Here is a 12,620-nt window from a genome sequence, read left to right as displayed (position 1 = left end):
AAATTAACTTTTCAATTTGAGCAATTCATCAAATTCTGAGCTCGTAGTAGGATCCACCCATGCAAATTCTGAGATCGTAGGTGGATCCTACTCATGCACACTCTTCCACACTCATCTAAATACTCATCCACAAATACTCATCTACACTCATACCAATTCTAGCTTAATAAAAAGGTAGTATCCAACCAAAGTACCATCTTGAACCGGAAACAGAATACGTAAACAAATTTACAAACAGAGAGATGAAATGCCAAACGGACTAGTTAAGGCGATGCACTACGTCGTGTAATATTTTGAATCTAGCCACTATCAATAACACACCTTACGTAGATGGCGATAAGGCTTAAATTCCCGCAAAACATGATGTGTATTTAGAATCTGTAGATCCCAAGGTTGAACCTGCAGTGCGGGTCCTTCCGGGGGGTCTCGGAGGCAATCTATAACCCCGCCGCTAGAAATTTACAGAAAATTACTACAAAAACACTACCGCTATTTCCCCAATAATTTGAGAATTACCGTTTCTAATCCCACTACCTCCGAAAACTTTATTGTTTAAAAGACATTAAACGATATTATAGAATTGTAATCACTGAATTTAATTGTTAATTATTTACCCGTTGGAGGATGTAGGTTATTAAAAGAACTAGAGACTCAATTAATATATTTAGATAATATACAACTCTATTCATTTAAAAATAGCAACTGCAATATCATGCAATAGGCATTGTTTTAAATATTGGGTCCTGTGCCAGCAAAATCTTACCTTCCCAAGCTAAAACTTTCTAATATAATGTGTTAATCTGAAATGACCTGCCAGATAAGTATGTTTCTGTTTCTGTGTTAAGATACTGCTTAAGATACTACTTAGCAAGTGATATTTGTACAGCGCCCTTGATGTGATTTTTCTCAAAAACAGTGCTATAAAATTATCCAATTAATTATTATCAGAAAAAAAGTGTTAGGAGCGGAAACCTGATACGGCTAGCAGGCTAACGAACAGGCTTCATTAGGGATATCAGCGCTCAGATAATATTGTTTTGGATTATAATTAAGCACCGCCACAATACTTAAAGTAATATGGGATGGATGTATGTTCCAGGCGCTGGGTGTACCGAGGGGTGGTGGAGGCCATTCGCAGGGGCCAGGGTCAGGTGACACTGCACAGGCTTGCTGGAGATGTGCCTCAATTCACTGTGCAAGCCACTCTCGGGAGGGACATACACACCATCAGAGTTCTGGGTAAGAAACTTTCAATAATATTTTTGAAGGTCGCCATAATATTCAGAATTTATTTAGTAACCAGATCTAATTCCCCTCCTCCATTGCCTTTCGGCTCATGACATTTCCCAAATTAAGAATGATAATTTGTAAATTTTATTTCAGGAAATGACTGGTATGCAGTTTGTAGAACAGAAAGTTCCCTTATCGTGTGTGACCTCGCCAGATCCTTAAGTAGCGAGGTTAGAAATCATTTACTAAAAATAATATGTATGTAGATTTGTAATATTGATTATGTCGTTAATGTGTTGGGTTGATATTTTAGGTTTCTTGGTCTGGTTCAGGAGAGAAGTTCTTCTTTCAGCATGCTCCCGTCTGCCTAATGCACCGGGCTGGCGAACTAACACTTATTGAATATGGCATCAATTCTATTCTGGCATCGGTATGGTTACAAATTAATATTATATCTTGTTTACTAGAGTCGATTAACAGCACGAGGCCATTGTGAGTTATAGACAAAATGAATAATGTTAGGATGTCAAATCTATAAAAATCTATATAGACCGGTCGGTGGCCGAGTTGACATCGCGCTTGGGTCCCACTCAGGCGTAGTGTGTTCAATTTCTCGGCTGGCTAAGTCCTCCATCACAACACAAGCAACATTTTCAGCTTACTGTGGTGGTAGTAGGAGATTTTCAAATATCGTCAGGTTATTCGTAACCCGGGAATGTTTGTCTTTCTTTTAAAATGAAAAAAAAAAAAAATAAAATAAAAATGTAAATGTTTGTTTGTTCAAAATCTTAAATCTGTAACAGGTAAAAAACATGATTTTTTTGCTAAACAGCACCATCTGTTGGACGTTAAAGCAATATGCGCATTATCTCTATCTGCACAGACAGAATGACCCACAGCAATGCGTGGCAGGGTACAGCTAGTTCATCAATAATTATCCATCCTAATACCGCACTCGTGCCCCAACTGCTCCCAAGAGTCTGGAGCCAGTGATACTATGACATCCCCAATTGGGATATCTTACGAGGCTGAAGGTGGTGGGGAGGTGAAGAAGAAGGTTGCGAAGTACCTATCTAGCTATTCAGATCTGGTCACCAAACACAACTAAAGTCATTTCAAGCAATTTTTAGTTTCTGAATGTTTTTCAAGAGGGTAATACCGAGAGTATTTAATATTTCTGGAATGTTCACAAATATATTTTAAATTAATTAATTGTGAAATAATACAAATTAACCAAACAAAATTTACTTTTGGTTTGAATCCTCGACCTCCGGATACATAGTCGAGAGCCTTACCCCTCCACCACGGAGGCTGTCAATTCAAATTAAATCTATTTAGGCACGACGGGATTCAAACCCGCTACCTCCGCATTCGTAGTCAAGAACTTTACCCCTCTACCACTGAGGCCGTCAATCAATTTAAATTTACTTACGCATAACGGTATTCGAACCTACAACTTCCGGATTCGTAGTCGAAAGCCTTACCCCTCGATTAGTAGAAAGTTGTTGCACATAATACTTGTTAAACATTACACACGCAATTACTTACAATGAATCCCTCATAAGTTCCACTATAATATAATCATGCAATGATTTCGGCAAATAATATTTTATTTGTGATTTTCAGGTGAGAACTGATTTTGTGAGTCCGCATGTCATTAGCGTTAGGATAAATGAGGGGGACATGAAGAAGGCGGGAGATAACAAGAAGCTCGCCTACTTGTTGGACCAGAAGAGTGTCTGTGTTGTAAATCTCATAACAGGTAAATAAACCATTTGTAAAAGTGGCATAAAATCAAATATGCTTTTGATTACACTTGTTCAGGGATAATAATTAATCAAACTTACCAACACAGTTGTAGAGTTTATTGTAACAATATAATAAGACAGAGTGTGCTGAAATAGACATTTTTGTTGATAATTTATTAGGATTCGGATAAGATTCTGCTGTTGCTAAAAAAATATGTTGCGCTAATTATATTATGTATTACTTGTGTCTCTATTTGTGTCTCTTTTGTCCTTGCCTTTGTTTGTACTATTTGTCATTTGAGAGAATGTTTATATAATTTTATAATATTGTGTTTTTATTTGTTTTGTTTTTAATATGGGAGATAGGTTTGATAGATTTGATTGGAAACCATTGTCGCTACTGACTTTATAGCTTTCGGTTCTAGCCCATTTGTCTAGCGCTTTTCTTTTCTCTTACACTTGACTTGTATTTCGCCATCCCATTTGAATTTCATAATGATCATGAAACACAGATTTGTATTGGAAATGGCCCGTTTGGCCAGAATTTTGGATTCCAAAAGATGTCCACATCCCATTTCTTGTGTTCTTCTTTATTTTATGGTTCTATGGGAGTTAATGCTGTCGCTTGTTTGACAACATTAACTCTCGTAATCTAAAAATTTGATGTGCCTGAAAAGATAAAAACAGAATTGACTATAATCGATTTGAAAGGCACAATGATTGGAGATTGAAACAGAGGAGAGAGCAGCTGACAGTCCAATCACGTGCAACGGGAACTTACAGATACCTGTGTTCCAGCAAATTCGGAAGGTTATTCCATGCGAATCTTGGTGGGCATGGATTTCCATGTTTGTATTACTGTTTTAATTACTCTGTTCGCTTTCAGGAGCTCAAATCGCACAAGCGAGACTCGAGGCTCGAGTGGATTGGTTGGAGCTGAGTGAATCAGCCCACGTTCTGCTGCTGAGAGATAGAAGGAGACGTCTTTTGATGCTTGATGTAGCTTCCGGTAGAATGGTTTGTATATTAACTGTTTAAGTATGCTTATGTTCTTTAACTGCATGTTGAGATAAGAGCTTTAAATCCCGGTATCCTTATCGGCACTGTAATCCTGGTGCTGCACTTGTTTTAATCCCGGGATTACGGGGTTTTTGTTGGTTTCACGGCCTTGTTTTAACCGTGGAATTATGTTTTTTTATTGGCAGCTTGTTATTTATTGTACAAAATTCGAAATTATTTAAATTATTCCAATGAGAATAAAGATTTCTGGGTAGGTTGTATTTATTGCGCTGTTTCTTAGAAGTAAGGAAAGTTTACTATTGAAACCTGAATAGTGTTCAGTATTTAGGACTGGTTGTTTCAGCAAATTTTAAAGTTAATTTTCACATTCTGTGAATTTTCTATCCGAGTTCTGTTATTATTTCAGTTTTGTGAAGCAACTGGCCAATAATTATATAATAATAGAACCTTCACAGAACTTGAAAATCAACTTTGATGAATTGTTCAAATTCTGTGAAACAACCCGTCCTTAGTTTCTTATGTTTGGGCTTTTGAATAAAATTACAATATCCCAATGGTTGCTGACATGTCGAAATCAGTCTAAGAAAAAAAAAATTCTCTGTGTCGGAACTAGACATAGAAATTATAAAGGAAGTCGATTTAAATCTGTCTTTATAAGAAAAGTTCGATAGAGCTATTCATCATGGATTTAATTCCAAAATATATATGAAAGGATACATGAAATATTATTAAAAAGGAGATGGAGAAGTTGTAATTTGAAATGCGAGGAAAAAGTGAAATGGAGTAAATCTAGAAAATTTCTGCGAGGATTTAAAACCAATATGTACCACCTGCCAGCTTCCAATCTGAATGGGTTTTTTTCGGGATGTGAGAAAATAGCAATTAAAATAATCACCTTCACTAAATAATGAAACTTTAGATTTTTGATCTTATTGAGGTTGCATTTTATGTCTCAAAATATTAGTCAAGTTTTTTAATTGTTTTATGTATTTTTTCCTATTTTTGTTTTGTGTTACTTCTCTATGTCACCTAACGTATATATAATACGTGAAAAATAAAAATAAAACACTTTAGACAACTCCTACTTTTGTAATTTATTTAATTATTTGAATGAATTAATTACAATAATGAGGTATTGCCCATTTCACTAGGTGTGTAACGCCTGTGTTGAGATGGCAATTTACAGAGTGGTTGTTGAATAGGTTTTTGTTTACACAATATTATGAAAATTCCAGATAAAATAAAATCAGTATTTTAATTTATATTTAGATTAATTTCATATTTATAATTATTCAAACTTTAAAATCCTGGGATTGAAAAATTCTAGCACCCTAAACCCGGTTCTAAAAAAATTCCTGGGATTGAAAGCCATACTCGTCACCATTTATCGACATACAGAATTGGATAGGAATAAAAATAAAGAAGAGAAATCGCACCATGGCCACTCAATATTCACTAAAATAACATGCAGATGATATTTTGTTGCAGGAAGTTATTCTGAGTGGCGTCAGCTTCGTACAATGGGTGGAGGAGAGTGATGCCGTGGTTGCTCAAACATCGACGCATTTAGCCGTGTGGTAAATATTCTTGACTATTATAAAAATTAGTCATTATTGACTGAGCGAAGTCCTGTTTTAACTCTACCACAATTGGCATGTCATCTGTCTGTAAATTTGTTTGTTATATTCCGGTTCAAGGTGGTGGTCCTGTTGGATACTACCTTTTTATCCCGCCAGAGTTTGCATGATCATGGTTCCTACTGCGAGCTGTCAAATCGGAATAATCAATATTTTGGTACCTACCGGCCTGAAGAATGTTTGAATAAAATAAATCTGTAAAACATATTTTTTGCTATAATACATTTATTTGAAAATGTCTCAAAATAATATTTTTTAGAGTTTCCGCTCGATCGCATGTCAGGAAGTGGAATGGAAATTTTGGTTTTGATTTATTGAATAAGATAAAATTAGAAACACTTTTTTGGACGCGTGGTCTACTATTCACGGTGCGACTATGTAATATTATGATACTTTATAAATTAGCAACACGCTACAAGTATTATTACATATTCTAATCAGTGTTGAATTCACTAAGTAACTGAATAAACTAGCTTGTACGCCCCGGTTGAAAACAGGCCCCACCGTACGGAGACCCAACTTATGGTATTAGTCTGTGAGTGAACCCATAGGACCTCTACGATCAACCAATGAAGAATTATTTAAAAGAAGAAAAAAAAATGGCACCTTTCATACAAAATTGTAACCAATTGCAAAAATTGCAGAGGTTAAAACTGAAATTTTTTTTCATGGTAACAACCTTTGCAATATAAAATGAAAATATCTTTTAGCAAGGTAAAAACCCCTACTGACTGGACTATAAAGTATTTTCTTTGATCTGTGGTGGCAGTATGTTTGATATTGTATTTATTTATTTATTTACTGAATATCAACGGTATAAATATACCATACATCACAATTCATGTCACAGAATAACAATTAACTGTGGCATTTGATCATAAAATGAAACAGAAAGTATAAAATTAATACATACTAGAAAGAGATACAAGCACATACAAAATATTATCAACAAGTATGACTAGACTTACATTGTATTAGTAATTATTTAGAAGATATTATAGTAAAACCTTTTTGTACCTAGCTTCTATGCAGTTAAACAGATCCGCTACATCTGCGTACCTATTAATAACTTCATGTAATCTAGGTACAAGCGAGTGTTTGAAATGCTCAGTCTTGGAATTGTTACAATTAAACAGGGTTTTAGAAAGAGTAGCTCTTATGGGTACATGAAATTCAATGAGGTTAATTAAATCAAGGCTGTCTACATTACCATTTACAATTTTGAACATAAATATTAAGTCGGATATAATTCTTCGATCTGTGAGTTTCAATAAATTTAATTTTGTCATTAGGTAATTATAGTTTATACTTTCAATGGGAATACCTAGTTTAAAATTAATGTGTCTTAGAAATTTGTGTTGAATTTTTTCTATTGAATCTGAATGTATTTTATAATGGGGGGACCAGATCGAGGAGTTATATTCGACTTGACTTCGAACTAAAGATGTATACAAAATTTTAAAGGTTGAAATATTTCTGAAGCCTCTGGAGTTTCGAAGAATGAACCCAAGCTTTTTTATTCCCTTATTGTTAATTGCGTTTATGCGAGACATAAAGTTTAATTTAGAATCGAAAATGATGCCCAGGTCATTAATTTCTTCGTATTTGTATGTTGTAGGTATTCCATAGACGATGTGGCCCTGGTGGAGTTGATGGAATGTGGTGGAGGGGCGGCCGTGGGGGTGGAGATGTTCAACAACATCCCCCGGGTGGTCCTGCAAGGGGGCGCCGTCTCCCACATTGCTCTCGATCATGCTAGACTCAAGTTTTGTAAGTTTTATGATTTATTATGTTGTATTACCAAAAATATTAACAAATACGAGAGTGATCCCAAAAGTAAAGTCTCCTATTTTTTAGAAATTCAAGGAAATATTTATATTTTAATAATTTTGACATCTTTTAAAGCTTATTTTTCTACATGCGAGCTTGTATACCCATGTCATACAAGCTCGCTGCCATGTCATTGAGGAATCGTTTAAACTTGTCATCCTTGCCGTTTGTAGTCTTCTATGAGCATTCAAGGGACCCATCTTCCGCATACCTTCTGATATTGCAACTTTTCCGTTGAAATAATATGAATGCTGATGTGGGAAACCTCAGGAACCAAAATGCATACATCATCTGCATTCGAGTGATCTGCTGATCTTTACCATGGTTTGCTCAACCGTCGCGACTGACTAGTCTGAAAATTACAGTCTCCCGTTTCTGTCTTCATTGTGAATTTCAGTATGTCTAGATGCAAACTCCCTACATCACTTGCATACGTTTTTGACATTCAAGCACGACTCGCCACACATTTCAGTCTATTGGCGATGAATTTCATTTGGTTTAACACCTTTTGCGTTCAAAAACCGAATAACTGCCCGAACTTTGCACTTGGCGGTAACAGTGAGGTGGGCATAGGCTTATTTCGGAGTGGGGAAAGCAACAAACACAACAGTGTTGCCAACAGCTGCATGAAAAGTTTCCATGCGCCCCCAGTGTTTTGGAGACTTTACTTTTGGGATTACCCTCGTATCTATGTATTTGGTGTTTTAACCATGTAGGTACATAATATATTTTCTTCTATTTATATGGGAGTGATGAGGTATCATGTTTTCTCTTCAATTACATTGAATTGCCATAAAAAAATGGACTGTAAATAACATTTATTTACAATAATAAAATTTTTATTTTATTTTCAGGTACAGCTCTTAGATCGGGAGATTTCTCAGGCTGTGAGACTTACCTGAACAGTTTGGGGGATATTCCACAAGCAACAACGCTCTGGCAACAGTTGGCTAGCAAAGCCATGGAGATTGGAGATTTGAAGGTCTCATACTGTTATATTTATTATCTATGATTTTCATTTTTAGTATTTTTCTGTGCCTTTGATTGAAGTTATGTTTTCTATTTATTTTTCTATAGTTTGCGATAATTTAATTTTTTCAGATGGCTGTTAGGTGTTGGCGGGCACTTGGAGACGAAGCTCGTAGTACTTACTTATCCAGAACTCTAACATTCTCCGAAGACTATGAGAAGGAAACAAATTTAGACGGCAAGTTTCAGATGACTAAGCAGTCTTCATTAACAGCTGATAAAATTTTTTGAATTAATCTGATAAATTTATTATTTGTGCAGGTTTGAACTCACCAAACGTCCGTGCCCGTTTAGCTATTCTATCTTATGATTTGAAGACGGCTGAGCAGATCTACATTGAAGAACTTAAGGAACCATCCAAAGCTATAACGATGTACACAAACCTCTACAGGTGGCCAGAGGCACTTGCCGTTGCTGATAGGTTGGGGCTCGAGCAAGCTTCCAGTCTTAGAGAACAGTATATGACACACCTTATATCTTCAGGTGGGCATCACAAAAAATGATTTTTGTTAAATGTTGTTACCTGTGAAAAGTCACGTGATGTAATATGACTTTCATAGTTCCACTTTTAAAAATAGCCTTCAAAAGTTTTACATGCAAATATATTATAATATCGGTACGTACCTAATTAACAGCTTTGTAGAGATTCTTTTTTAATTTGTTAATTCGGTTCTAATATTGAAAATTTCACGCTCATTTGGACTGACTGACATACTCAGAAAGAAAATTACTTTGTTTAATTTCAGGTGCGGAGGCGGAAGCGGCAGTACTTCTGGTAGGGCGGGGGGACGTGCGGGGGGCCCTGCAGCTGGTGCTGGGCGCGGGATTGGCCGGGCGCGCTGCCAGGATCCTGAGAGACGCCCCCGCTCTGCTGGCTGACAGAGAGTGCCTCAGCTCTGTGCTGCAAGCTCTGCTGAAGGTATAGAACAGCACTAACTGCTGAGAGAAGATGCTAAGCGCTGTCAAAAATTGCCACTCATGTTTTCTTAATAAAATGTGCCAGATATGAGTATCTTCACGCATCTCGATTGGTCAATAAGTTGCACACAGTTTTTCTTGTTTTTTTATCATAGCCAAAAATCAAATGTTAATATTTCCAGAATGAACACTGGGAGCAGGCGGCAGAGCTCTGTGAAAATGCAGGAGAGTCCCAGAGAGCGGTCCAGTTGTACGCCAAAGCCAATGCCTACGCAAAGGCCGTGCAAAGAGCCCGCGTTGTGAGTATGCGTAATATATTACAATTTAAATAGAAATAAATAAAAAATTTCCATGAGCTCGAGTTATACCCCAATATATTACAAGATAACAAATTATAATTTAATATTAATAATTATTTATAACACGTAAAGGTACAATAAATGAGAAATGGTAAAAAAGAAAAATTTATATGGAGATGTTAAGGGGCGCACTTGACTACTTGCTATAACCAGTGATTCCTGACATTATTTGGAGTAAAAAATGTAAATGAAAAGTGACTTTTTTTTCTAACTAAAAACAGAAAAAAACCAGTAGGTATTGCACTGAGTGTGGAGGCCTTTTTAAAACCAAAAACATACAGGAAAACAAGAAAAACACAAAATAATGTTTCTATACTATGGGCTCGTGCCCCGCGTGCCCTTAGGGTAAAGACGGAACCGGATAGATTGTGGTGAAATGGCCGGCGATGCAAAAGTTAAAGAACTATTAAATATAAGGAATTTCAGAATATGATGTGACATTGCAATATCTTCAATAGGTGGCCCCCGAAGAGGTGACAGGATTGGAGCAGCGTTGGGGCGAGTGGCTGGCGGGACGCCGCCAATGGGGCGCTGCCGTGGCACACCTCATAGAGGCCGGGGACTCACGGGGGGCCCTGGCGGCCGCCGTCAGAGCCCAGCAGTGGGCTAAGGCACTGCAAATTATACAGGTTACTTTTCATTTACATTATATTTGATTTGTTTATCTTTACATTCTCATTTGTAAACAATAAAAATATTAAATTTTATCTTTTTTTTAACCGTATTACATCTGAAAGCTGAAAATGGCTTTTATTCTTCTGCTTTCTGCAATTAAATATGAAATTTCTTGTGGAATAGTATTGTTTACTGTAATATGGTTCTTTTAACTCTTTGCACGCGGCCGTATCAACTGTTGTTACGGCAAAAAGCCCATACTCACACGCGGCTGTATCAACAGTTGATACGGAAACTTTGACGGCCGATATTCCAGCGCTCTTTCGTCATAAATGTATTTCTTGCTCACTTGGACATTTGTAGAACTATCACGATGCTGACATCTACAAGAATTTCTCAAAAATAAAATTGTATTTCATAAAAAAAGATCGATAATCAAGTGCGCCTCTTCGCGCCTTTTAGTCCTTTAGTTTACATTTTTGTCAACGGATGGCGTTAGTACTAGTATGTCATTCACAACTTTTCATAACTAAAAATGATAAGTGATCATGGTGTCCCACTTGTGTCTATCACCTAAGTACACACACGCCGAGTGAATGGCGGGACCACATTCAAAAGATACGGTACGTCTTTGTATGAAATTTTATGTTTTTGTTTTTATAAACATCTAAGAGTGTTGACACACGAGGATTTGTTTTCATACTGTGGAGAATAATCTGTTCTGTCTATATAGTCCAATAAATCATGCCAGAATGCTATAATTTGACATTTAATTGCGTGCATAGGTATTTGAAAATATGTACCGCGTATGGGTATAGATAAAACGGAGCAAATTAAAGCGTTCAAAAGGTTAATTAAAATTAACTTCATGTTAAGTTTTATTCTGTTTATTATGTACATCTTGTCATAATATTCTAGAAATTAAATTAATTAATGGCAACACTAAGCTATTCATTTTGTCTTTGAAAATTATTCCACATTCAAATTTCTTCACATTTGAGTTTGTCAGTTCATTTTAAACAGCGGGGTATAACTCCGATCGAAAATTTGAACCGAAATATTGTGACATCATATGTTTGCCTAACTATATCCACCAATAAAAAGCTCTGAAAATCGATGGAATTTCAAAGTTTTTCATTGGTGTGTAGTATAATAAGTAGGCTCCGAATGAGAATTTTACTGTCTATATATTGGCATATCTATGGTTTTTTAGGACAAATTTGTTTCATCTGTGCTAGGGAGACTTGAAATGCGGTACCCAACCAACACACAGAGTAAATAACTCAAGTTTTTTGCACTTACTTGGTTCAATGATTCTTTCGTATATTGATGTCTAGTGAGGCCCGAACTATATAAGGTTCGATAATGAATAATCACAAGTCACTTTAAAAAACATGAATTAATGCACACGCTCAGCGTTCCCTCGTTGCATAATAAATGTTTTAACAGCTGTATCTCTCGGCGGTAGATATCAGTATGTACTGATTTTGGTACTTTTCAATATGTCATATCGGACTGCGTTTCTCAATTACGGCGTTATCTCTATCACTTCTTCAGGCGACGGAAACTGATTAATGCCTCGTTTAAAACATTGTTTACGATAGAATTAATCATTGCCCCAAACGGCGGACATCACAATGGATTTCACAGCGTCTTTTACTTCGGTAGATATCTCTAACATGTTGAGTAGATGAAGATTGATCTGGTACTTGGCATTTAACGCTAGCTGCATTCTGTTGCTCAAAAATCATGCGGAGACACAAGTGGTGCGTAGCTCTCTGGTTGGTGAAGCCGAATGAAGCTATTGGTGTGACAGAACACGTTTGACGAACGTCGTACGGAACAATATTTATAATTTTGATCTGTGAATTAGATTTTGTTTAATTTTGATTTAACATCTAATAAATGGCAATTTTGATTAATTAAAAAAATTACGAAATTCGCCCTTCCTTGTAAAGCATTAAATAATTTAAAAAGTTTAAACATAAATTTGTCTTAGAATATGATCTAGAATTAAGTACCACTAATTTCTAAACACTGTTTTGAGTAAAAAATATGCACTTGGACCATTGTGTTTTTTTTTTTTTAAATACATTTATTTTCCTATGGTCATTTATGTTCCTTGGTATGTTACCATTTAAAATATTTCAAATTTTGCAGTGCCATCAATTTTTGTCTCCTAAAATGTCAAGAGTAAAAATTCTCTTTTATTCACATCACATTACTATCTCCAT

At 36.0% G+C, this 12,620-nt stretch overlaps 2 protein-coding genes across 2 annotated transcripts in view; both read left to right on the top strand.

Annotated features, from left to right (window-relative positions):
• LOC149422436 (thioredoxin, mitochondrial-like) overlaps positions 1-12,620 on the top strand; it is a 289,804-nt gene that overhangs the window by 210,074 nt on the left and 67,110 nt on the right. The window lies entirely within an intron of this gene.
• The window catches only part of Oseg2 (intraflagellar transport protein Oseg2), a 50,832-nt gene that overhangs the window by 4,901 nt on the left and 33,311 nt on the right, over positions 1-12,620 (top strand). Inside the window, exons 6-18 of the mRNA XM_089633802.1 lie at positions 1,100-1,239; positions 1,384-1,460; positions 1,544-1,660; positions 2,857-2,992; positions 3,865-3,995; positions 5,487-5,575; positions 7,254-7,405; positions 8,320-8,447; positions 8,567-8,672; positions 8,756-8,977; positions 9,241-9,413; positions 9,595-9,711; positions 10,230-10,400. Coding sequence (XP_089489928.1) covers positions 1,100-1,239; positions 1,384-1,460; positions 1,544-1,660; positions 2,857-2,992; positions 3,865-3,995; positions 5,487-5,575; positions 7,254-7,405; positions 8,320-8,447; positions 8,567-8,672; positions 8,756-8,977; positions 9,241-9,413; positions 9,595-9,711; positions 10,230-10,400 — 1,759 coding nt within the window. The remainder of the gene's footprint in view (positions 1-1,099; positions 1,240-1,383; positions 1,461-1,543; positions 1,661-2,856; positions 2,993-3,864; positions 3,996-5,486; positions 5,576-7,253; positions 7,406-8,319; positions 8,448-8,566; positions 8,673-8,755; positions 8,978-9,240; positions 9,414-9,594; positions 9,712-10,229; positions 10,401-12,620) is intronic.

The sequence above is a fragment of the Hesperophylax consimilis genome, chromosome 7 (genome assembly GCF_061612785.1).
Source record: "Hesperophylax consimilis isolate HC1 chromosome 7, BYU_Hcon_1.0, whole genome shotgun sequence".
NCBI classification, from domain to species: domain Eukaryota; kingdom Metazoa; phylum Arthropoda; class Insecta; order Trichoptera; family Limnephilidae; genus Hesperophylax; species Hesperophylax consimilis.
The sequence above is the reverse complement of the archived record's forward strand: the minus strand, read 5'-3'. Positions and strand labels throughout refer to the sequence as shown.